This window comes from Leuresthes tenuis, unplaced genomic scaffold (genome assembly GCF_036924035.1).
Source record: "Leuresthes tenuis unplaced genomic scaffold, fLeuTen1.0.hap1 SCAF_28, whole genome shotgun sequence".
Taxonomy (NCBI): domain Eukaryota; kingdom Metazoa; phylum Chordata; class Actinopteri; order Atheriniformes; family Atherinopsidae; genus Leuresthes; species Leuresthes tenuis.
In genome coordinates, this window is record NW_027325382.1 from 7501 (window position 1) to 32500 (window position 25000).

At 45.9% G+C, this 25000-nt stretch overlaps 2 protein-coding genes across 2 annotated transcripts; both read right to left on the bottom strand.

Moving 5' to 3' along the window:
• Window positions 1-5631: 5631 nt before the first annotated feature.
• Window positions 5632-17559, bottom strand: cep83 (centrosomal protein 83). Its single transcript, XM_072379102.1, has 19 exons — window positions 17488-17559; window positions 16634-16816; window positions 16326-16530; window positions 14680-14830; window positions 14454-14546; window positions 12256-12387; window positions 11851-12102; window positions 11595-11726; window positions 11117-11231; window positions 10312-10456; window positions 10046-10195; window positions 9813-9888; window positions 9581-9738; window positions 9372-9501; window positions 9198-9301; window positions 8938-9127; window positions 8315-8867; window positions 7910-8245; window positions 5632-6232 (listed from the first exon to the last, which is right to left on the bottom strand). The coding sequence occupies exons 3-17, from the start codon at window positions 16523-16525 to the stop codon at window positions 8742-8744; spliced, it is 2154 nt and encodes a 717-aa protein (XP_072235203.1). The 5' UTR covers window positions 16526-16530; window positions 16634-16816; window positions 17488-17559; the 3' UTR covers window positions 5632-6232; window positions 7910-8245; window positions 8315-8741.
• An 804-nt stretch (window positions 17560-18363) lies between these two features.
• On the bottom strand, window positions 18364-24766 carry hcfc2 (host cell factor C2). The gene is made up of 17 exons (XM_072379103.1): window positions 24534-24766; window positions 23607-23755; window positions 23365-23525; window positions 22991-23193; window positions 22785-22869; window positions 22607-22710; window positions 22294-22524; window positions 22017-22211; window positions 21870-21922; window positions 20744-20843; window positions 20520-20573; window positions 20410-20447; window positions 20188-20331; window positions 19911-20108; window positions 19545-19842; window positions 19394-19451; window positions 18364-19313 (listed from the first exon to the last, which is right to left on the bottom strand). Exons 1-17 carry the CDS (start codon window positions 24697-24699, stop codon window positions 19304-19306), a joined length of 2247 nt encoding a protein of 748 aa, XP_072235204.1. The 5' UTR covers window positions 24700-24766; the 3' UTR covers window positions 18364-19303.
• Between the last annotated feature and the right edge of the window lie 234 nt (window positions 24767-25000).

Below are 25000 nucleotides of genomic sequence, written 5' to 3' on the forward strand. Positions count from 1 at the left end.
ATTATCATTCGGAATCAACAACAAAGACTACAACGACCATGTTACTCTGAAAAAACTCATATCCCGATTTTGGTACACAGCTAAGAGGACCTTTCCATACGCGGACATCTACTTCCAGACCCTTAACTTCTCAGAACATCTGACAGACAGACAAAAACTAAACCTCAGAATGTTTAACAACTTCCTGAAGGTAATCATACCCACAAACAACCTAATACCCCCACTCCCACAGAATAAGGCTGAAACAACAGCCGACCACATACACTGGTCCCCCATAACGGGCCAACTTATGTGGAACCTCTGGAGGGAATATTTAAACTAATGCCCTTATATGAATTAACTCCCCCAACCCCCAATCCACTGGATAAGGCAGTAATAAACCTATCCACATTTAATTTATTTGACCAACACCGGCACTTACTCAGCAAAGGACTCTCCTTTGTACCCACGATGACCAAAATCCAGAACGTACGTGAATCATGCAAACTACACGTACAACAATACCACGCAAACTTAAATTGTCCACTTTTTTTAAGGACAGAACCCAAAAGAGAAAACCAACCCCATTCCTATCACCCTCCACTTGGGAACCAGCCCCGGCAGATACACTACCAGCAGTATTGGAATTGATCGATCAAGACAGACAAACACTCAACAAAATCAAAATGGAACCGGAACCACAAAACCTAACAAAGGAGGAGGAAAAAGCATTAAAGGAACTACGTCAAACGCATTCAATCATCATCAAACCCGCAGACAAGGGCAACAGCGTAGTGATCATGGACAAAACAGATTACAAACAGGAAGCCCTGAGACAACTGAACGACCCACAGTACTACCGCCCCCTATCAGAACCAATCTATCCACAAACAGCCAAAAAAATATCCACAATCCTTACAAAAATGGAAAAAGAAAAGTACCTGACCAAAGCCCAAATGCGATGTCTACTAGGAGAACCTCCCCACAGACCACGGTACTTCTACCTACTCCCCAAAATACACAAGGAACCAGAGAAATGGACAGTGCCACACAAAATACCGGCAGGACGACCGATAGTGTCCGACTGCGGTAGTGAATCCCACGGGACAGCGCAACTACTGGACTACCATCTCAACCACCACGAAAGCTACATAAAAGACACACAGGACTTCCTACAGAAAATCACCAGTCTCCGCCTGGAACCAAACTGTATGTTATTTACTGCGGACGTAGAAAGCCTCTACACAAATATAGAAACGGAAAAGGGCATGCAAGCCATTACAGAATGCCTCCAATCCAACCCGGACCCACTCCGGCCAGACGCGGAGATCATGGAACTCCTCAGGATCAACCTGGAGTGTAATGACTTCTGTTTTGACGACAAATGGTACCTCCAAATCCAAGGAACAGCCATGGGAAAGAGATTCTCCCCCGCCTACGCAAACATCTACATGGCCAAATGGGAAAAGGACGCATTCAAGAAATGTAACAAACTCCCACAGGCCTACTACCGCTACCTGGACGACATATGGGGAATCTGGAACCACTCCCAAACGGACTTTGAACACTTCATCGACACTCTTAACCAACACCACCCATCAATCAGGATAAAACCAGCCACCAGCTACCAGGAGATCCACTTCCTGGACACAACCACGTACAAGGGCCCGAACTTCCATCTAACGGGAAAGCTGGACCACAAACTGTACATAAAACCCACGGACACACACGCTCTACTACATCGCGAAAGCTTCCACCCAAAACACACTTTCTCAGGGATCATCAAATCCCAGTTAATCCGGTACACACGAATCTGCTCACAGGAAACGGACAAAGAAATAGCCATCAAGACACTGTTCAAGGCCCTCAAACACAGGAATTACACACGACGATTCCTCAGGACAATAAAAAAGAATCAAAACAAATCAAACCAAACCGAACAGAAGAAACAGAACAGGACCAGAACCAACAAATAGTGACACTCACATGATACTTCTCAAGCTACACATTAAAAGCCCACCGACAACTGAAAAACAACTTACAGCAAAAACAGGAAATACAACCACAACTGCGGAACCTAAAGATCATCTCGGCTTTCAAAAGAAACCCCAGTCTCCAGGACCTCTTAGTAAGATCCAAATTCACCTCAAACCGAAGGAAGGAGACGGACAACAAACCCAGGGCGGAAACAACCATCAGAAGCACCAGAACCAACAAGAGATGGCCAATTCAACCCAACATCACACACGGAACCAAAAACGCAATCTACCTGATCTGGTGTACCATCTGCCAGAAACAATACATAGGCGAAACAGGGAACTCCCTGACCACCCGTCTACATGCACACAAACACAACATCCGAAAAAACAGGAAATCAGAAACACCCATCGTACAACACTTCCAACAACATGGGATCGAAAACCTAAGGGCCAAACCCATACAACACAACCCCACATGGACACAAACAGAGAGGAGAAAACAGGAACGCAAATGGATCCATCGCATGCAATGCAAATTCCCAGATGGAATGAATATGAGGATGGAAGCCTAGAAGAAAACATCCCATAACACCACAGGAACAAACACAACCAGGAAGACAAATATTTGCCAGAAACCAAAACAAACAACAGGACCGGAGGAGAGCCCAAGATCCTTCAAGGGACGCTTGATAAAAATTTGTGGTAACTACCCTATGTGGGACATGATATATCTTATGCATCCTCTGCTACATTCTGTACAATATTCCATATGTCTTTATTAAGATCTCTGATACTAGAGGTACTAGAGACCCCTTACTAGTTAAACCCCATTTGGATGGTCTCCCGATGCCCTAATCCTAACCTGAACCCCTTATTTGGACTTTTATTTAACCCTAATAGGTTTCACCTCAATTTGGAAAACCCTAGGCAACTTCTAAAACCCTAGCTGGCCATGGGAACCCTCTCATAGGCCCCATAAGACAAGGGCTAAATTTTCCAGCACCACACAGGTGATGCAATACATGAAAACAATTTTTAATTAAAATAAAATCATTTTTAATTTTCCTCCTTGAGAGGACTGTTTAGTCCCTATCAGAGGCTTTGTGGGAGGTCGGAGCGCCAAAAGCAGGAACAGTGATGGCCTGTGCACTGAATTCTGCCGCCTTCGGCGACAGAATTCCTCTTCTATTTCCCCTAACCATTTGGAACCCTATATAAGTCCAATTTTCACAATACGGGCCCCCTATGCCCTTTTTTGGGGGGGAGGGAGGGGCCCAAAAACAGGAACAGTGATGGCCAGTGCATTCAACTCTGCCACCTATGGACCACAGCCCTAACCATAAGTCCTTCCCCTGGCACCACCACGGGGAATTTAATTTTCATAAGTTTCATAATTTTCCCAAAAATAAACCTTTTTGATCCTAAAATTGATCATTTGGGCATCTCTATGCCCTCCCCTGCCATCTACCCTTACCCTAAGGTCACGGGACTACAGCCCTAACACCTATGTCTCCCAGAATTATTTCTTTTACACTGCCTACCTCTTTTCTGTCCATCCTCTCTCTCCTCCTCTAAACCACCCCCCCCCCCTTCCTCCACATACACAAACCAAGGGCCTCGAGCCTACTACATACAGTACACACTCAAACACCTGCACCACTCACCTCAAGGGAAATTCAATTTCCTATCGCACCCGCAGCACACCAGAACTCAACCATCATCCACCAGAACATAACCCACCCCTTCTTCCCTCTCTTTCTTTTTCTCTCTCTCTCTCCAAGACCATGTCACTACACGCAGCAGCTCCCAGCGAGATCACGAGTTGAGCGTGCACCCCCTTGGTTTCTACACCAAACTCCATGGTAACCAGCTGGTTGCGTAGGAGGCAGACCGCTGAGTAAAACCTCTCAAGCCTTCCCTAACCCTAACCCCTACAATCCTGTATGGCTTAACACCCCTCCTCCAAAAAAACAAAAATGAACTAAAAAAATTAAATTAAAAACACTCCCTTTGCCATTCTAGTAAGTTTGAATATGTACAGTGTAGAGATTTTGTATGGTTACTTACTTGTGTTGACATCGGAGTCTTCATGTCTTGAACCTAACAACAAAAAATAAGTATTTTTTAATATTATTGTCTGAAAAAGTTTCAGCAAAAAATTACAATCACAAGTAACTAGTCACTTATAGTAAGTTATACACTTATCTTTCTGCTAAATTCATGTCTTCATACATCAAGTCAAGTGATCAATACTACATTGTTAAAAAAAAGCACCCATATGTGTTAATATATAAATGGTTAAAAAAAATCTGAACCTTGTCATCATGAATAAATACAATCTACACACTGAAATCTGCATGCTTTCATTTATTGAATCTGGTCTGTATTATTAAAAGAATTGACATCAGGCAATGTGTTAGTTATGTTTATAAATGACAAATTCTTCCTTTTCAATGCAGTCAGTAGCCATTTTATTGGCCAGACACAGCTCTACCATCATCTCAGTTTTTCATTTCGTCACAGAGCGCTGCGCTGAAGCTGCGCTGAAGCTGCGCTGAAGCTGCGCTGAAGCTGCGCAGAAGCTGCGCTGAAGCTGCGCTGAAGCTGCGCTGAAGCTGCGCTGCGCAACACAAACTGTGCGCAGCCTGCGCTCACCGCGTACTATGTGAAAAAGGCTTAAGTGCCAAAAGTGCTAACAGAGTTTACTGGCAGAGTCTGCACTGTTCAATGACCCTCGATTCAGATACAATTTACAGCTCCTAGCTATCATAAATGGTTCAAAAGTTAATTAGGTTTTAGAGGTTTAAAACAGAAGCAGCGGCGCTACATCTCCCTAAACTCTCTAATTATTTTAAAGTCAGAGTTATAGTCACATACCAAAATAACAACAGCTTTCCAGCTTCTAATTTGGTACAATTTGACATTTCCACCTTGCAATTTAGACATTTAGAATCATGACATGAAGCTCCTAAATAAGTTGACATGCAGAAGCAGAAATTAAAAAATAACACTTACTTGCTGACGAGTTCTTTGAGACAAACGTCTCTCGCAGTTCAAGTGATGCTGTCTCAATAGCTTTATTCTTCTCCTGGACCTCTCTAGACTCCTTCCACACTCCTTCACCGTGCTGCTTTTGCTCAGTCTCAATCAATTTATTCTCCTCCAGAACTTCTCCAAACTCAGGCAGAGCGCCTCAGCCACAGGTGCCGAACCCCCCCCCCCCCCTTAATGGGCCATTAATTAAGGCTGCACTTTTTCTACAGAGTGCACCACAATATCAGAACTTCTCATCTCTGACGCTCAGACTGCTTTACAGGCTGCAAACTTAGATTGAAGTTGAAAAAACACATTTATCTGCACAAAGTAGTTGAAGTTGTGACGCTACAATGTTTAAAAATGGTTTAATCCTGCACAATTTTTTTTAAGGTAAACAAAAAAGTATTTAAGTATTAAATGTAAATTACTAAGCCTCTGTCAGAATATACCTAGTATACTTGTATTTCTATTCTGTTTTAGCATTGTATTATTCCGATTCTTGGGAATTTGGATAAAACAAGTTTCAATTTTTAAAATAAAAGTTATTTCTGATACAGTGTGATAGTGATCAGGCACAATATAGTCAAGTCAGATTTATTTGTATAACACATTTCATGTACAAAACAATTCAAAGTGCATAGCAGCTAAATGCTGCTTCTCCAGGTTCAGTCTGGACTCTGGACTGGACCAGCTGACCCGAGTCCTTGGATCTAAGAGCTCTGCTGGGTTTATATTCTCTGAACATATCACAGATCATGGAAGCCAGAGTAAAGAGTTTGAAGCTGGTGTGATGTGTTCAGATCTCTGAGTCCTGGTTAAAACTCCAGCAGCAGCGTTCTGGATGAGCTGCAGATGTTTAATGAAGTCCAGTTAAAATACCGTTACAGTGATGGAGTCTCCTGGAGATGAAGGCATGGATGAGTTTCTCCTGGTCTCTTTGGGAGAGAAAACCTTTAATTCTGTTGATGTTTCTGAGTTGGTAAAAAGCTGCCTTGGTGACAGCTTTGATGTGGCTGCTGAAAGTCAGATCTGAGTCTATCAACACTCCAAGGTTATGAACTGGGTCAGTGATTGTAAGGGTCCGAGTCTCAAGGTATTTACCAACGCTGACCCTCTTCTCTTTGCTACCAAACAGAATGATCTCAGTTTTATCTTCATTTAATTGTAGAAATTCTCTCTCATCCAGGGGTTTATTTCCTCCAGACACGGACACAGTACATCTGCTGGGCTGCAGTCGCCTGGTGACAGAGACACATAAAGCTGTGTATCATCTGCATAACTGTGATAATTGATGTTAAAGTTCTGCAATATCTGACCCAAAGGGAGCATATACAAGTTAAACAGAAGAGGTCCAAGAACTGACCCCTGGGGGACTCCACAAGTCATGGCCACTCGCTCATGTTATTGATTTCTAACAACACTTTTCTGATTGGGACATGTTTTTGTCAGAGTTTCAAGAATCAGTTATTAATTATTTTATATCATACTATTCAATAATGCATGCTTTGGGAATAATGAAGGTAAAAGGCCTAAAATATCAGATATCACCTTGAACTGTGAGCTTTGACCCCTCTGAAGGTTGGACGGGTCTGAAACTTTGCACAATCAATACTTCTCACATCCTGATGAACATACTAAATTGTAAGCTCCTTGCCTAAAAGTATTGAGGAGTTATTCAAGAAAAGCCATTAAAAAAGCAGACCTTTAAGTTCAGTTCATTTCAGATCAATCACCATTGCTTATTGGTCAAGTTTGACACAAGATAAACTGGAAGAAATTCAAAGTTTGCCTAATGTTATACATTTTAGTTGTTTTTTTTTAAATCGGACAGTTGATTTGTACATGATGTACTGTTGAAGGCATTTGGTTCATTCATATGCAGCACAGCCCAGAGCTGCAGCAGCAACGAGTGAAAACACACTGACAGAACAGAATTTGCCAGATGATATTTCATTCATGTTATTAAAATTAGTGATGTCATGATAGCCAGCTTTGAGTGACTGGTTATCTAGAAACACCTTTGTGTTAGGGCAAGCCAGTTAGGACAAAGAAACCTTCAATATGCTGCGATGATGGCAAAGAAAAGACCCAGAGCCTGGCGGCCCGGCAGGCTTTTCATACACTGGGGGAAGCTTGACCTTTGCGCTGTGATGACGGAAATCTGTTCTATTCTATTCATTCATCTATCAGGACCTGAAAAATGAAGCAGGAAGAGCACGGAGTGAATAAACTGTGCTGCAGGGGGGCGTGTGGATGAAGTGGGCCCAGTAGAGTGCCTGTGTAGAAATCCCTCCGTTAGCTCTCCTATAGCTGCAAGTAGCCACATAACAGCAGCTATGAGCTAACAGAGCTCTGAGCTAACAGCAGCTATGAGCTAACAGCAGCTATGAGCTAACAGAGCTATGAGCTAACAGCAGCTATGAGCTAACAGAGCTATGAGCTAACAGCAGCTATGAGCTAACAGAGCTATAGCACACGTTCATTCATTCATTCTTCTTAAAGTATTGGTGAAATAAAGACAGATGATGCCTTGTTTAGAGGCTCTAAGCCCCGTTCTCTCCGTTATATGGATCTCCAGTTATCTAAATATCTTCAGAAGGACGCCGACTTTCACCAAACTGTTCTCAGTGAGCAGATGAACGCATTTCATGCCAGAAATAAGGTTTAAAAACAGCGGAGTTCCCCTTTAATCCTTAGGATCATTAACAATCAGCTGGCTCAGAGATGAACTGATGCCAAAATGTGATCAAAGAATAATGAAGGGCGAGGCGTCTTTCTGATGTTAAAGCTAAGATTTCTTATTATCAGAGAGACGAGTTCTGACACGGCCGCCCCCCCCCCACGCTGAGTTTGGTACTGTTTTTGTTTGCGGGTATGATTCATACATGAGGCCCCGGCCCTCTGCTGATCCTCACCTTAGCTGCAGTTTCCTCGGTGCCTCTGAGTCACATGACCGGACAAACCCAGCATTCACTTCCTCTTCAGCCTCCTGTTTCCTGTTCTGATATGCAGCGGCATGCTGTCAAAAGCCCACCTTGTATAAGGTTTACTGAGCTGTGATCCACAGCATGCACTGGAGTTGGTCTTAGGGAACTGAAACCTCATTTTAAACATTTTAAAGCTGACAAAGCTCAGCTCTTTGTGCCTTTTCCACAGATCAAAGAGAAGCTGGACCAAAATGGTGCCCCGGCTGAGCTGACGGAGCAACTGCAGCATGTTAAAGACACGTTTGATGGACTGAAAAGCTGCTCCTGGAACTGAGTCACTGGGCCTGAAAGCCATTTATCTTCCTGCTGATAACCCAGAGCTGAGTCAGTCACCAGGAACTCGTGTTTAAAACCAAAAAGACTCTTCTTGGTAGCAGTTTTCTGTGGGAAACTAAAGTTCTGCCAAATCATTTGTTTCTACTGGACTTTCAGTTCTAAACTTCAGCTGAAGAAAAGTCAATGATCACAGATCAAGCTCCCAAAAACACACAGAACAGAACCAAGTTTCCATTAATCAGTACAGTCTTTAGTGTCGTTTTATCAGCACCTCAGCAGAAATCATTTTCAACGATGGCTTCAGAACAAATGTAAACGAGAGCAAACCGAACCCTGAGAACTTCTTTTAAAGGTGCATCTGCGGCACGTTTGGGAGAAACTGTTCCCTCGCTCCTGTAAAAATGGAGAAACGTCAATAAATGTCTATTTTTTATAAAAGCACTTCTGCTGTTTGCTCTGAGTCCTTTGAGGTGGGTTCCAGGGGTCAGAGGTCAGGCTGGGAAGTTACTTCCTGGTCCTTCTGCACCAGAGATCCCAGCTCCTCCATCTGCTGCTGCTGAGCACTTTCCAGAGTCTCCAGCCTCCGCCGCAGCAGCGACAGCTCGGCCTCCTGCAGAGCACAGAAACCATGAGGACCGTCACCGGACTGCTGGGTCAAACGTCTGTTCTGTGGCGCTCACCGGGTCGGTGGACAGCGGCCCCTCAGACCCGAGGGGGGGGAAGGGGGTGGGCGAGGAGGTCAGGAGGGCGGGGCCTCCGATGAAAGGAGCCTGGCCGCCCAGCAGCAGGCGGCGGAACTCGCTGTGTCGCCGCTGCAGCTCCCGCAGCCGTCTGTGCAGCTGAGCCTGTTCCTCGGAGAACGCCGAACGTCTGGACAAAGAGAGAAAGCTCAGAAAGACAGAAAGCAGCAGCAGCAGCTCCGACTTCTCCACCGGTTTACCTTTTAGCAGCCGCAGCCTCCAGCTCCAACTCCTGGATCTTGGCCTCCAGCAGCTGGACTTTGTCCTGCAGCCTCTTCTCTCTGGTCTCAGTCTGGTTCTTCCTCTGAAACACAGCAGACAGAGTTCCTGCATGTGTGCCATGTGTGAAATGAAAGGTGGTGGCGGTGCTGCACCTTCTTCTGGGCGGCTGCTGCTCTCTGCAGCTTCTCTTTGACCTGACAGTATTTCTGCTGCAGCTCAGCCTCTTGCTGCTGCAGCCTGTGCTTCTCCTCCATCCACTCCACCCGGCGCTCCTCCACCAGCCTGTGGGGGGGCAAACTGAGATCTACTGGGCAGCTTTAGACGAGGACAGAGCCTCGGTGTGTGTGTGCTGGGTCTGGACCTCTCTGCCTCGTGCTGGCTCCTCTCTGCCTGGGCCCGGCTCGTCCTCAGCTCCTCCCGGACTCGGTCCACAGATTCTCTCAGTCGCTGGTTCGTCTCCATCAGGTCACTTTCAGAGTGTGACAGCGTCCCCAGCTGGACGCCAAGTTCCTGGTTCCGCTTTAAATCAAACAATACTCCCGTTCATTCCCGGCCAACACCCCCTCTCTAGAGGACTAATCATTTTGCCGTACCTGCTGCAGGTCACAGATCTCCGCCTTGTGTCTCTCCAGCTCCTCCAGCAGAGAGCTCTGCTGCTGCAGCTTCGTTCTAAGAGACAAAACCACACAATGGGCACGAAACATGATGACCAAGTGGGCAGAGAAACCACACATGAAGGCAACTGAGGTGCTTTCTCCACTCTAACAGACCGGAGACGGTTTAGTTGGAAGGCCTCTGATCACACCGGATCTCTAACAGAACTGACCTCAGGTTCTGCAGCTCTCTGCGAGCCGACTCCTCGCCTTGCTGAGCGCTGCGCAGACGCTCCTCCCACTCCTCCTTCACAGCCTGATCTGAAGCGCCCTGCAGCGCCCTCTGCTGTTCCAGCGCTGCCAGACGATTCTCCAACTCCAATCTAACATTCAGCAGAAAAGGCTTGATGACAGCGTCAGAACCAGCGATTAAAGCTCTCTGCAACGCACCACAAACTGGCTGTCATCATAACTCAGATAAAACTAAGCTTATCCTCACTTTTCCTCATGTAAGGTCGCCATTTTGCGGAACTCCTCCTCCCGAGCAGACTGCACCTTCCTGACCATCTCCCTCTCTTTTTCCACCAGAACCTCCTTGTGTCGTTCCACAGCTGCCTTTAGCACCTCCACATCTGCCTGCAGACCTGCGACACACAACTTACTGTGACACGCCCTTTATTCCTTTCTAAAGTGACAGAAAAACATCGAACAGGAGCAAGAAAAATGGAGAAATAAAATGGAAATCCTATTTTCTGTCTGTCAAACTGTGTTTTCTTTGCTGTTTTTCATAGATGCAGCTAAAGAAATGGAACAAATGATGTGTCTTTGTGACAGGCTGCTGGTAACAAAGTGCCTAAAGATCCAGTTTAAATGGCTTCTTTGCTAAGTTGTCTGTTCTGTGTCGACACAACACTGGTTCATCCCTTGAGTTAGGAGCCTTTTTTCTGCCTGAAGGGTTCAAAGGTCAGAGTTAAGTGGCTTAAAATGATGAGGGAAAAAGCAGAAAATGTCCAAAGAAAAACTGTGGAAGAGCTTCAGAAAGCTGCAGAATCAGCAAAAAGCTGATCAGGACACTTTAAAGGTTCCAGGAAAATCTGGCTGCTTGGAGGGAAAATATAAGACTTTTGAACACAAACAGGTTCTGGAATCAGTGTCATTTAGTGACGAAAAACAAGATGGATTTAAGAGATTTGAGTTAAGCTTCTTTTAGCAAGAATAACTGAAATAACCCGATGAGCACAGTGTGTGTGTGTGAGTGTGTGTGTGTGTGTGTGTGTGTGTGTGTGTGAGTGTGACGTTCAGACCATCAGTCGTGCCCTGCAGCGAGTCCCTTTCCCTCTCCATCTCCCCTTTGGACCGAGCACACTCCAGTTTGACGCCGGCCATCTCCAGCTTATGTGAGTGCTTCAGGCTCTCAATCTGGGACCGTTAAAAACATCGTGTTAGACCGTTTCTGTCTTCAAGCTTCGAACATGTTCACAGAGAGATCACAAGATGTCTCTGGATTCAGAGCCTCAAACAGGGACGAGAAGAAAAACAAGTGAGGAAAGACGATACGAGTCTCCGTCAACATTCAGTGTTAAACAGGCTTTTTGTGCTTGTTCTGGTCATTTCTGTCCACATATGATTCAACCTCAGACAGCCCAGTTTCTCCAGGAACAAAGTGGAAAAAGCTCAGAATGAGAAAGAAAACAGAGCTTTTTATTCCCTGATGTTAAGCCCCCCCCCCCCCGTGGCCTCTGACAGCACCTGCTTCCTGTTTAAGCGGCGGCGGCGGCGTACCTGACAGGTGACGGCGTTCACCTCTCTCTCAGCTCTGTGCAGCCGCCCGGTGAGCTGAGCGTTCTGCTCGTGGCTCAGATGCAGCTCGCTCTCCATTCGCTCCAGCTGCAGACGCAGCGACTGACCCTCCGCCTGTCGCCAGACAACAACCAATCAGATGCATCCGGCACCAAAATAAATATCATCACTTTAAAACAAAAAGATCATTGAGGCACAGCAGACTGAAACGGGGGGTTCAGGCCCGCTCTGGTCTCACCTCCAGAGACTTCACGGCAGCCTGAGACTCGCTCAGCTGTCTGATCTGGATCCGCTGGACATTCTCGGCCTGCTGGCCCGAGTTTTCCTTCTGAGCTCGGAGCTCGGCCACCTCCGCCTCCAGGCCCTTCAGCCGCAGGTGGAGCTGCGCCTTCTCTCTCAGCAGAGCCTCCACCCGTTTCCCATCACGCAGCGCGTCAGAACCCTGGTACTGAGTCACCAGCTCCTCCCTGTCCTTCTCCAGCCGACACATCTGAGAGCACAGCTTCAACTAGTTTAACTACAGCTTCAACTAGTTACTGAGACATCAGTAACTAGTTAGTGAGACATCAGTAACTAGTTAGTGACACAGTAAACTAGTTACTGACCCTCAGTAAACTAGTTAGTGACACACCAACACACCCACCTCCGCCTCATAGCGGATCCTCCTCTCCTCCAGAATGCGAGCGTGCTCCTCTCGCTGGTGTTCAAGCTGCGACTGGATAAAGGTGAACTCGTACCGCAGCTTGTTGTACTCTGACCGGTACCTCTCCGTCTCCTACAATCACACATCAGGATCACATCAGGATCACATCAGGATCACACCAGGATCACACCAGGATCACATCAGGAACACACCAGGATCACACCAGGATCACATCAGGATCACACCAGGAACACAACAGGATCACATCAGGATCACATCAGGATCACATCAGGAACACAACAGGATCACATCAGGAACACAACAGGATCACATCAGGAACACATCAGGATCACACCAGGATCACACCAGGATCACACCAGGATCACACCAGGATCACATCAGGAACACACCAGGATCACACCAGGATCACATCAGGATCACACCAGGAACACAACAGGATCACATCAGGAACACACCAGGATCACACCAGGATCACATCAGGATCACACCAGGAACACAACAGGATCACATCAGGATCACATCAGGATCACACCAGGATCACACCAGGATCACACCAGGATCACACCAGGATCACACCAGGAACACATCAGGAACACATCAGGACCACATCAGGATCACACCAGGAACACATCAGGATCACACCAGGATCACACCAGGATCACACCAGGATCACATCAGGAACACATCAGGATCACATCAGGAACACATCAGGATCACATCAGGATCACACCAGGATCACACCAGGATCACATCAGGAACACACCAGGATCACACCAGGATCACATCAGGATCACACCAGGAACACAACAGGATCACATCAGGATCACATCAGGAACACATCAGGATCACATCAGGATCACACCAGGAACACATCAGGAACACACCAGGATCACACCAGGATCACACCAGGATCACATCAGGACCACATCAGGAACACATCAGGAACACACCAGGATCACACCAGGATCACACCAGGATCACATCAGGAACACATCAGGATCACACCAGGATCACACCAGGATCACACCAGGATCACATCAGGAACACATCAGGAACACATCAGGAACACATCAGGAACACATCAGGATCACACCAGGAACACATCAGGAACACATCAGGAACACATCAGGAACACATCAGGATCACATCAGGATCACATCAGGAACACATCAGGAACACACCAGGATCACACCAGGATCACACCAGGATCACATCAGGACCACATCAGGAACACATCAGGAACACACCAGGATCACACCAGGATCACATCAGGATCACACCAGGATCACACCAGGAACACATCAGGACCACATCAGGAACACATCAGGAACACATCAGGAACACATCAGGAACACACCAGGATCACACCAGGATCACACCAGGATCACATCAGGAACACATCAGGATCACACCAGGATCACATCAGGAACACATCAGGATCACACCAGGATCACACCAGGATCACATCAGGACCACATCAGGAACACATCAGGAACACATCAGGAACACATCAGGAACACATCAGGAACACATCAGGACCACATCAGGATCACATCAGGATCACATCAGGAACACATCAGGAACACATCAGGAACACATCAGGAACACATCAGGATCACATCAGGAACACATCAGCGGAACAGAGGAGGGGGAAGAAGAGGAAATGATTTTCAGAAGCCACTCGGTGCTGATGGACCTGCTAACAGGGAACGTGTTCCTTCTTCTACTGAAGCGATCTGCAGCCTTTAACTCTTCCCATCTTTAACAGAATGTCTGAGCAGTAAACTCTAAAAACACCCCCTTTAAATGTGTGGCCATCCTTCCATCAGCGCTGTTCTTTACAGGACTGAGCAGCTCCTGAAACATCAGTCTGAGACTTCCTCATTTCACTCATCTGAACTCTCAGAATAGTATGAATGGGGGGGGGGGTGATATTGGTCATTCTGCAAAGCATTGAATTTACAACTGCTTTAACTGTTTGTTTGACACAGGAAAAACAATCTTAATGATTCCACGTCATTAATTATCTGAACACTGAGGCAGGAGAGACCTCCTGCAGAGCTGAAGAAGCCTCTGACTGAACACACCATGTAAAGACTCAACTTGTACAACATTCCTCTTCTTTTAACTCTCACAGTATGAACTGTGGAATACACATTTCCCTTTCTCTGCTGTACCTCCTCCAACTTGTTGAATCTCTCTCTGACTGGAGCCTCCATCTCCTGCTGGACCTGAGCTCTGAGCAGCTCCAGCCTCTGGGGGGTCATCACCTGATCAAATTACACACATTTAAATCGAAAAAGTCAGTCAGGGTCAGTTCAATCAAAGATGAACGAGAGAAATAACTGTGTGCTTCTCCTTTTTTTCTCTGGCTGATCACATGTGATTTGGGTGGAGGTGAACCTGCAGCCGCAGCTCCTCCAGCTCTCTGGTTTTGTCCAGCAGCTCTCCTCGCAGCTCAGCCAGCAACAGCTGCAGCTTCTCCTGCTGGGATGTCCTGTCGCTCAGCAGGCGCCTCAGCTCAGCCTGGGCCCGCGTGAACTCATCCTGCAGGCTGCAAATACAAGAAAAGAGAAATATTTAGAGGATCTGTTCCTCCAAACCTTTTATTCCAAAGTAAGGCCCCGTATGACCTGTTATACACCTTCCATTTACCGTATTTTCCGCACCATAAGGCACCTAAAAGCCTTACATTTTCACAGAAATCGGCCATGCGCCATATAATCCGGTGCACCGGATTCCAAAATCTGTCACGGATACCGCCATTTTGAATTTACCGCGGGGAGCGCCGAGCATTCATCGGGGCTTTAAGCCCCTCCGCATCACTCACCGCCACGTTCACTTTTGCTGCCTCTTCGCTCTCCTACATTGGAAAAGAATGGCAACCGGCCACTTCCATCACTCGCTTTGTTCGGTGTGAATCCAGGCAGATCCCAGACATTCACTCTGAATGGGGCCAAGGTTGTATGGAGCTCCTTCTTAGCGACCGAATCGTGTCATTAATGCTTCTGCCCATGTCCCAGTGAGAGTCTGTTCTTCAGTCTGAGACGGCTGATGCAGACCGATGTGCACTTTATAAGTTTATAAAGTGTAAAAACTGACACAGGGACGTAATACATGCACGACGTGCGCTGGCAGCGATAAACCAATCAGAGAACATCAGGTAATACGTACGCCTCATAATCAGGTGAGCCTCATAATCAGGTGAGCCTCATAATCAGGTGAGCATCATAATCAGGTGAGCCTCATAATCAGGTGAGCCTCATAATCAGGTGAGCCTTATAATCAGGTGAGCCTCATAGTCAGGTGAGCCTCATAATCAGGTGAGCCTCATAATCAGGTGAGCCTCATAATCAGGTGAGCCTCATAATCAGGTGAGCCTCATAATCAGGTGAGCATCATAATCAGGTGAGCCTCATAATCAGGTGAGCCTTATAATCAGGTGAGCCTCATAATCAGGTGAGCCTCATAATCAGGTGAGCCTCATAATCAGGTGAGCCTCATAATCAGGTGAGCCTCATAATCAGGTGAGCCTCATAATCAGGTGAGCCTCATAATCAGGTGAGCATCATAATCAGGTGAGCATCATAATCAGGTGAGCCTCATAATCAGGTGAGCCTTATAATCAGGTGAGCCTCATAATCAGGTGAGCCTCATAATCAGGTGAGCCTCATAATCAGGTGAGCCTCATAATCAGGTGAGCATCATAATCAGGTGAGCCTCATAATCAGGTGAGCCTCATAATCAGGTGAGCATCATAATCAGGTGAGCCTCATAATCAGGTGAGCCTCATAATCAGGTGAGCCTCATAGTCAGGTGAGCCTCATAATCAGGTGAGCCTCATGTATGGGTTCAGTACAGAAATGGACCCCATAATTGAGGCTGCGCTTTATAATCAGGTGAGCGTTATAGTGCGCAAACTACGGTAACCTAAAAGGAAGATAATGTGTGATGATGATTGGATTAAATAAGAATAATTAAATTAAATAAAATACAAAATATGTATAAAAAATAAAAGAACTTAATTAAAATCCTAAATATTCAGTTACCTGGTATGTTCAGCCTTCAGCGTCTGGTAGTTGGTTCGGTGGTTTTCACACTTGATCCTCTCATCAATAAGCATCTTCTGCAGCTCCATCTCTGCTCCCCCCAGGCCGGCAGACAGCCCCAGGATGGCTGCAGACTTCCCCATGCCAGGCTCCAGGTTTGGGACTAGAGGGGCCGACTGGCCGAGGATGGAGGAGGTCATCTCACCTGAGAGCCAGAATCAGGAGGAAACACAAGAAAGCTCAACAAACCAAGCAAAGTGCAGAGTGTCTGCAACCAAAGAGTGAAGCCAGGTAGAAAGCTGCTTTACAGCGTGGGTGCAAACTGCATTCTGTAGTCTGAGAGTGCTGTTCGGTGCCTCTGAAGAACTAAAATGTGACCTGGCTTTGTTGGCAGTAACCATGGCTACTTTCCGAAGAGTCCCCAAGACAGTCTGGGCAAAGCTCTGAATCAATCTCAAGTGATTAGGAGCTCCTCTCCCTGGCAGCTGGCTCTGTTGTGGAGACGAAGGATTTGTGATGGCAGCTACTCAGAAGATTAATTTATTCTCAAGAATCAAGTCTGAGAAGGAAAATACAGCCCAGACTCACTTGGACAGAATAAATTAACATGATGTGTATTTATTGCTGCTCTCACATCTTAAACTGTTGAGTCACACATCCATATAACAGATTTAGAGGAATAATGAACACAAAATACTGTGATTAAGTTAACACTTCAATTCATTCACAGATGAGTTAAAACACCCTGAAATGGAAACACTTCGAACTGAGGTCTGAATCTGAGTGTTTTTGAATGTCGCGCCCCGGTGCAGCGGCTGAATATGCTAACAAGCTAATCAGCTAAAGCTGCGCATCTATTATCGGACACTCAATAGTCTCCTATTTTCTTTAGAAAGATAAGGACGTTGGGTTTTAAATATTCACGATACATACACGGTTAACTATTTTGGCACCGCTTACTATCATAATTCAACCATCTTCCACGCGCGGAACCAAACATTTGCCTGAAAGCTAACTTTGTAGTTAGCCAACAAGGCTAATTTAATATACAACCCGATGCGGATTTGGGCTTTTTATGAACTTAATACAAACTTAAGTAAAACGTTACAATATACGTTTATTTTCTTTACAAAGGAGAGCAGTTACCAAAAGAAAACCTTACCTCCTGTAGTCGAACTCCCTTCTTTCCTGCTTTGTTTTCTAGCTTATGCTAGCTAACTAATCTGTGAACTACATACTGTGGAATCATGGGAAATTTCGGGATGTCCATTTATTTCAGCACGAAGAAGTACTTCCAGTAAGCACTTTTATTACATGTTCCGTCTGATTAAATGCGTTCCTGTTGATGCTCCATATGTCTTTATATTACTCTTAAAGACACGCATCAAAATGTTTAACCATTTCTTTAAATAACCAACTTTAAAACACGCAGATAAGTGTTAACATTGTTGATTCACACTCACTTAAAACTGTGTTTCACACCGTTTAGAAATTGCAAACAAGGCAAAGCTTTAAGGATTAACATGTCCCTGACAATACAGATCACAACTGTTTCCACTTCTCAGTGTTTATATCGGCTATTAAAGGTCCAATCTGAATACCTCCAGCGTTAAGGAACAAAAACTGTCAGTGATTCAGTGTTTCTGTCATTGGTCAGAAAGCTCATCAGTACCCAGAAACACTGATTGTCTTCATCTATGATTGTCAGATCAGATTCAGCACATATCATGTTCTACTGGAACATTTTTAGTTATGGAAACAACCCTGCATCCTACAGTTTGAAACTGTGAGCAGGGCTGATAAAGTTCAGTCTGCAGCTCAATCAAAGCCGACTGTAAAACATGATGAAAGCACTGAAAAGAGGAGAGGACCCGGTTCACTGCAGGAAATGAAGAGATGAAAATAAAAATGAAGCAACGGATGGATGCAGTGTTTCTGCTTTAACCCTCACATGATGAAAGAGGTGAGAAAAGAAAATGATTCACATCCTGGGTTCAGATTTCATGTGTGTAAAATATTCAGCCAGGAAACACTGCAATTAAAAAGTTCTAAAACAGCTAAGTTTTATTATTTAAAGTATTCAACAACAACATAAAAAGGATGTGTTGGAGGTTAAAGTGGTGGGAGGAAGACAAGGAGAAGCTGTGCAGTAATGTTAGACTTCTACAAACAGTGGTTACAGAATTAGATCCAGAACATCACGACCACCACGATAACAACAGGATTATTCAACTTCTCTTTTCAGTCATCAAGCCAGAATCAAAACAGGAAGTAAAGGAAACTTCAAAAATCTACAGGAAAAAGGGTTAAATTCATCATCTGGGATCAGATTCATTATTCTAATAATCAATTATTTTCTGTAAATTTCAGACGGACGTTGGAAAAATGGGACGACTTCTCTTCTGGACACTCCAAGAACATATCTTCATTGTAATAAACTCATAAAACTCTCCCTTGTGTCAAATAAAGACAAACCTCTGTGGCCGTGCTGTCATCAAACAGAAAGACAATCAGAACCAATCGGGTTCACTGCTGCCCTGTGACATCACTCTGAGGCTGTGGCTGGTTAGTGTTGGTCTTTAAATATTTTACAGCCAATAAGAAGGGAAAATGAACTGGATAACAATCAAAACCAACAGTGATAAAGCGGTGATGCAGACAGATGTTTGCAGCTGTGTTCAACCACTCAAACCAAACCCGGCTCATACAGCAGAATCAGCTCCACTCGTCTTAAAAAGTCTGCGTTTCAGTCACATAAAGCAGCCTCTAACGGTTTAAAAAAGACCTCTGGCCTGCTTCACGGTTCTCTCATAAAACAGCCAAGTGGTAAAAAGAGCACGTGAACCTATTTACAGCTTAAGAATTAAATACATAAAAATAAATTAAGAAAACTCTGGAGGAAATGAACAACATCTGAGCGGCGCCAACTTCCTGAGTGAACAATCTTCTCCACCATCGTGGTCCTGGTCCAAACCGTCTCAGCTGGAGCTGTGAGAGGAACAAACACTGAGGTCAAAGGTCACCATTTTCCAAGTGAAAGGCAGAGGTAGGTGCGTGCGTGGGGTTACCTGTCGGCGGCGTCCTGCTCGGCCTCGTCTGCTCTGGACGCCCGCAGTTTGATCGGATCTGCAAAGACCAGAAGATGAAGTTGGAATCTGCCCACAGAAGCTGCTCTGAGTTAAGAAACAGCAGGAAATAAGAAAAAAGAGGCCCCTGCACCTTGGATCCAGCGGATCTGCGTCGCCGGGCCGTAGCCTTGTTCGTTCTTCGCAGCAATGCGGAAGACGATGGCGGGCCGGTTGGAGGCGGAGCTGTCGATGTGGGCGGTGTCCAGGTGGCTGGAGCTCACCGAGCAGGACGTCTTGGTGCCACGGTAAATCCGGATGAAGGCCATCTGACCTGGGCGCTCCGAGCTGGTGGAGCGGCTCTTCCTCACTGCCAGGTACATGGAATACTCCAGGATCCGGCCCGACGGAGACGACGGCGCCTCCCAGGTGATTTGGACCGAATCGTTAGCCTGCAGATAAAAAGATCATTAACAAAGGAAGTGTGCAGAAAACTCCACGCAGTCCTTGGACTCGTCACCTTGGTGATTTTGACAGCAGAGGGCGCTCCGGGGAAGCCGGGCTGGCAGGTCTTGAACTCGCTGACTGGGCTAAAGTCTCCCTGGTCGAAGCAGTTGATGCCGGCCACTCTGAACCTGTAGGTCTGACCCGGAGTCAGCTCCTGCTTTTCCCTGCCCTGATAGTCCAGGGGGCCGGGCAGCTTCTTCTGAGGAAAGGGCTGATGGAGAAGGACAGGAAGTGAGTAAAACCTCTGAATCTCCCCCTCAGAGGCTCCAAACTAACCACTGTGGCTTCACCTCTTTGCTGTTTGCGGTTCTGCTGCTCACAGCTGACGCCACCTGATCGCTGTCAGCTGGGGAGAAGTAGTGGCTGACCTCACAGAAGAGTGTTTTAAACACGCCAACATCAAACCACGCCGCATGGCCAGGAATCGTCTGAACCTGGAGGTCAAAGTTCACAGTGTTAATTTCTACTGAACCACATCAATGAGCCGTTCATCCTGTTCAGAGGAAGCTGACCTGATCTCCCGTCTCATCAGTGGCAGCAGGCTGCTTGTCTGAAATGAAAACAAAGATGAAGTTACCGTTTCCCACAGCCTGCTGCAGTCTGACTTCAGCGTGTCTGTTACCTGGCTGCTGCTGAGCAGCGCTGCCGCCCTCCGCCGCCGCCTGCTGCCCGCCAGCTGCAACACGGAGAAACGTTACAGCTTCACAGCTGATACGCAGCAGGACCTTTATCACAGCCGTTTGCTTTGAAGTCCAGATAAAACTTTGAGGCAGCTTTATTTCAGCCTGTGATTAAGTGATTTTAGGTGAAGCAGCGTTGGAGCATCCATGACCTGAAAAGACTCACTGAAGTGTTTAGAGTCCGAATCCTCCAGTTCTCTGCCAGCACTCCTCTCTCCCTCTGCCAGAGTCTCTTCTGAAACTTTTGAGGGTTTAACTGAAACGTCCTGAAATTCAAGGAGAAAATCTAAGAACAAAACAACACATGATTACATCTGAGCAAATCCCATTTTACCCCCAAACTACAGTTTCAGTTCAGTATTCCCTCACAATATCTGAAGCTAAGACTTTATGTCCACACAGGACTGCTGAAACTCTGAGGCCATCTTTCATTGCTTTATATATTGTTGAAGAACAAGAAAAAGGTGCAGCAAAGCTCTTCTTTGGATGTGGGCTGCCTTTTGTTCCGTTCTCTGTCAGATGATCCCACACTGCTTCAATAATGTTGAGGTCCGGGCTCTGGGGAGGATTCATCCCTCCATAAGACCTGTTGCCACTGATTTTCAGTCCACTTCTTGTGTCATTTGGCACAGCTCAGCCTTTTCTCCCTGTTTCCCTTCCTTAAGAACGGCTTCTTGACAGCCACCCTTCCATGGAGCCCATTTCTGATGAGGCTTGGGCCAACAGTAGATGGATCAGCTGAAGGTCCAGATGCATCTCTCAGGTCCTGTCAGGTCACAGCTGGATTTTTTCCTCTTTCTTAAGGACATCACTTTCAGATCCTGTTCATCTGCTGGAGATAGTTTTTTAGGCCTGACACTTCTTCTTTTGTCCTCCACTTGTCCACACCACACTCACTGCACACCATGCTGAGATATGCCAAGTTTTCAGCTAATAGCTCTTTGGGAATCACCTTGTTGCTGCAGAAATCCTATTTTCTGTCTGTCAAACTGTGTTTTCTTTGCTGTTTTTCATAGATGCAGCTAAAGAAATGGGAACAAATGATGTGTCTTTGTGACAGGCTGCTGGTGACAAAGAGCCTAAAGATCCAGTTTAAAATGGCTTCTTTGCTAAGTTGTCTGTTCTGTGTCGACACAACACTGGTTCATCCCTTGAGTACAAAAAATCTTTATCTAAAAAATCTGGCTCCTTCAAAGCAAAATATGTCAAAATAAGGTGACAGTAAAGACCTGCATATACAGTATGATGAGCCTTATTAGCACATTTAAGTACAATAAGGGAGTGACACCAACCTGAGCGCATGCTTTTTCTTCTCTGGTGGTTTCCTCATTCTGAGTTTGGATGCCTGTTGGTGGGAGTTTTAAAGCTGAATTCATGTATGAACACAAAGTGTTCATCGATAAACATTTCCCCAAAATGAAAAGCTAACTCAGCATTACCTGCAGTCTGTTGATCTTTCCCACTCTGCGCCTCGGCTCCGGCTGATTCGGCTGCTTTGGCGAGTAGATCTCTGGGACAGACGGGCTGGATCTGAAGGAGGTAGCAGTCTGCAGCAGCCAGGGGGCGCCATGCAACATGCAGCATGCTGATGGTGGATTTGATGAGCAGCACTGCCTCTGGGGCGGCTGGTCGATCTGATGGCAGGGGAGAAGAAGTTCCTCTGGTTACCTACATCTGCCTTTGCTTTGTTTTGCAACTTGGCCCGACTGCCCTCACCTGTCTCCAGATACCAGAGGTCCTTGCAGCACACCTGGTAGTTCCAGCTCTTGCGATATCCGTCGCGGCCGCTCCAAACGTAAAGCCTGGAGCCGACCGCGGTGGAGCAGTGGCCGGCCCTGGCTCTGGGCCAACAGGCATACGGATCGTCACCCTGCGGGCCCTGGTTCTGCAGCTGGGACTCCACATCATCCGGCTGCTCGGGACCAAAGCTCTGCCAGCACAGGGTGTCTGAGACAAGAAGACCAGACAACTGACTGCATGCTGGCCTCAATGAATGATACATTTCACTTTTGGTACCAGAGGTACGCACCCAAGTTGAGAGCACTTAAAGAGTTTGTACAGATCCATTCGGTTCCTTCAGCAATGTGTCTGTCCGACTCTGGAACAGGAATCCATCCTCCAAAAACAAACATCCTGCACAGAAGGACACACTGAAGGATCCATGGCCCATAATTTCACACACACACCAAACATTAACGCCGGCTTACTTGTTTCCAATGACATTGGCTGAGTGGAGACTTCTGGGAAGTGGAGTTGGACCTCTTGTTTCCGGTGTCGACCAAACCATTGAGTCTGTTAGAGAGGAGGAAAAGGTCAAAGATCAAAACAAGTGAGCTTCTATATAAAGGATAAAAAATGTTCGGTTTTCCTTCTGAAACCCGCAGACAGTCAACAGAAGCTCTGTAAGTCCCACCAAGATCCAGCTGCCAGATGTCATTTAGGCGGCATCCTTCCATCCCTCCAAAGATGTAAAGCTTCGGGGAAGCGAGGCCAGTGTAGGTGACGGCGGTGTGGGACTCCCGTGCAGACGGACCGTCGCCCTTCGTCTCAGGGATGTTCCAGCCTCTGGCCCCTGACACACTCTGGAGCTCCAGCTCATAGAAGTCTTCCAGGTACCTAAAATGCCCAAATAGAAACACCAAAAGCCAGAGAACAACATCAAAAAAGAAAGAGGGAAGGTCAAAGAGAAATAACAACCTTTCTACTATGTTACAGTACAATTTAAAGCAAAGAGTTGAAGAAATTATCTGCGTTTGTGTAGAAAGTGCTGCGGTAGGTGCTCAGTACCGGGGTACATTGCCGTTGGGGTCCTCACTGTCATTGGCCAGCCCCCCAAACAGGTAACATTTATTACCCACAAGAGTGAAGCTGTGTCCAATCCGGGGGCACGGAGGCACGCCGTTTCTGGGTGCTCTCGGCTTCAGCTTCTTCCACAGCCAGCGGCTGGCCTGAGGGAGGAAGGTGGAGTTTTTAAATGTTGTCCATCACAGCAGCAGCCTCTCAGAGCCACAGCCAAAGACACGTTTTACCTGAAGTTCATACAGGCTGTTGGTGTATTTCCCATACTCCACCATGCCACCAAAGACCAGTATCCGGGTGCCTTCGCAGATGAAGCCATGGGCAGCACAGCCAGGAGGGATGTCCCCCCTCACCGCTGGCAGGAACCACTGCTTAGAGACTGGAGGAGCAGAAATATGTCAGCTGTGGCCTCACAGGGAGGGCCACTAAGATATTCAATACAAGCTGTTGCCACTGACTTTCACTTTGTTTTGTTCTACAAGAATAGAATACAATACAATACAATAGAATAGAATAGAATAGAAAAAAATTTAAATAAACAATTATCTCTAAAAAAAATATGACATGAATCACAGATTTTACACCTTTTGGGTTAAACATGAAGGTGTTTGTTAGTCAGCCAAGCCTGGACAACTGCAATTTGATGGTCAAAATAATAAATTATCACTAACTTTAGGCCTTAAAATGAGCACACGGTTCAAAGAACAGATGAATTTAGCATTAAAAAACATGAACACATCTAGAATGTAAATCCAAACTCCTCACGTTAAGTTTTGCTAATTCTTCAGGGCTACAAAGTATGTTTAAAGCTTTAAAGCAAATGTACTGAACCAAAAACATGAATATGATTACAGGTCACCACCAGTAAGTTAGTTTGTTTCACCAGCTGACAGAATAATTAATAATGATACAGTCGAAGCTAGCCAGTTAAAATAACACTGTTCTGCTAAAGTTAGAGGGCTTATAATTTAGATAAAAAAATTAAAAACGAATGTAGCAAACTATTTTAGAATTTTAAAGTTTTCCCCAAAATACAACAAAAGCTCTTCACAGAAGTCTCCTTAAATTGCGTGGTTACTCCTCTCAGGAGCATGCTAAAAACATTAGCTGAAAACCTGCTAGTTAGCACTAAGCTAAGTTAGCTGACGTTAGCGTACCTGTGTTGTAAACATGGAGGTCCTCCGCTATCCCTTCATTTCCACCGCCAAAAACAATAATCAGCTCCCGGATTGCAGCTGCTCGGTGTCCGTGCCTGGACCGAGGCACCACTCCGGTAACGGAATGAACTTTCCTCCATTCCGGCTCCTCGAAACAGGTGCTCATTTTCCCCGTTAAGGAGCCTGCACTTTTGGCGCTGTTGACGTTTCAAAATATGGGCGGAGCCAAATATACAAAGAGGAAGTTTAACCAGAGATAGTAAAAATAAGGTGTCTCACTTTGCTCGGTTTTACGTGCACACAATTTTAAGGAGCTGAGGCAAATCCGGAGTGGTTTGATTAAAAAAAGAATAAAAAAATAACGTGCAAAGGCCATAATATCTGATTATTATACTGTCCTATTCATTATTCATTTTACAGTGTTAGATTTTTATGTTTTAAACTAGGTTTATCTGTTAAAAAATGTC

Coding starts and splice junctions, on each gene's coding strand:
- hcfc2 (XM_072379103.1), bottom strand. CDS start 24,699: ATGAGCACCTGTTTCGAGGAGCCGGAATGGAGGAAAGTTCATTCCGTT. Junction 23,194..23,364: donor CCCAACGGCAATGTACCCCG/GTACTGAGCACC, acceptor TGGGCATTTTAG/GTACCTGGAAGACTTCTATG. Junction 22,711..22,784: donor GCCAATGTCATTGGAAACAA/GTAAGCCGGCGT, acceptor CCTTCTGTGCAG/GATGTTTGTTTTTGGAGGAT.
- cep83 (XM_072379102.1), bottom strand. CDS start 16,525: ATGACCTCCTCCATCCTCGGCCAGTCGGCCCCTCTAGTCCCAAACCTG. Junction 12,103..12,255: donor GGATCCGCTATGAGGCGGAG/GTGGGTGTGTTG, acceptor CTGTGCTCTCAG/ATGTGTCGGCTGGAGAAGGA. Junction 9,502..9,580: donor AGCCAGCACGAGGCAGAGAG/GTCCAGACCCAG, acceptor GCCCCCCCACAG/GCTGGTGGAGGAGCGCCGGG.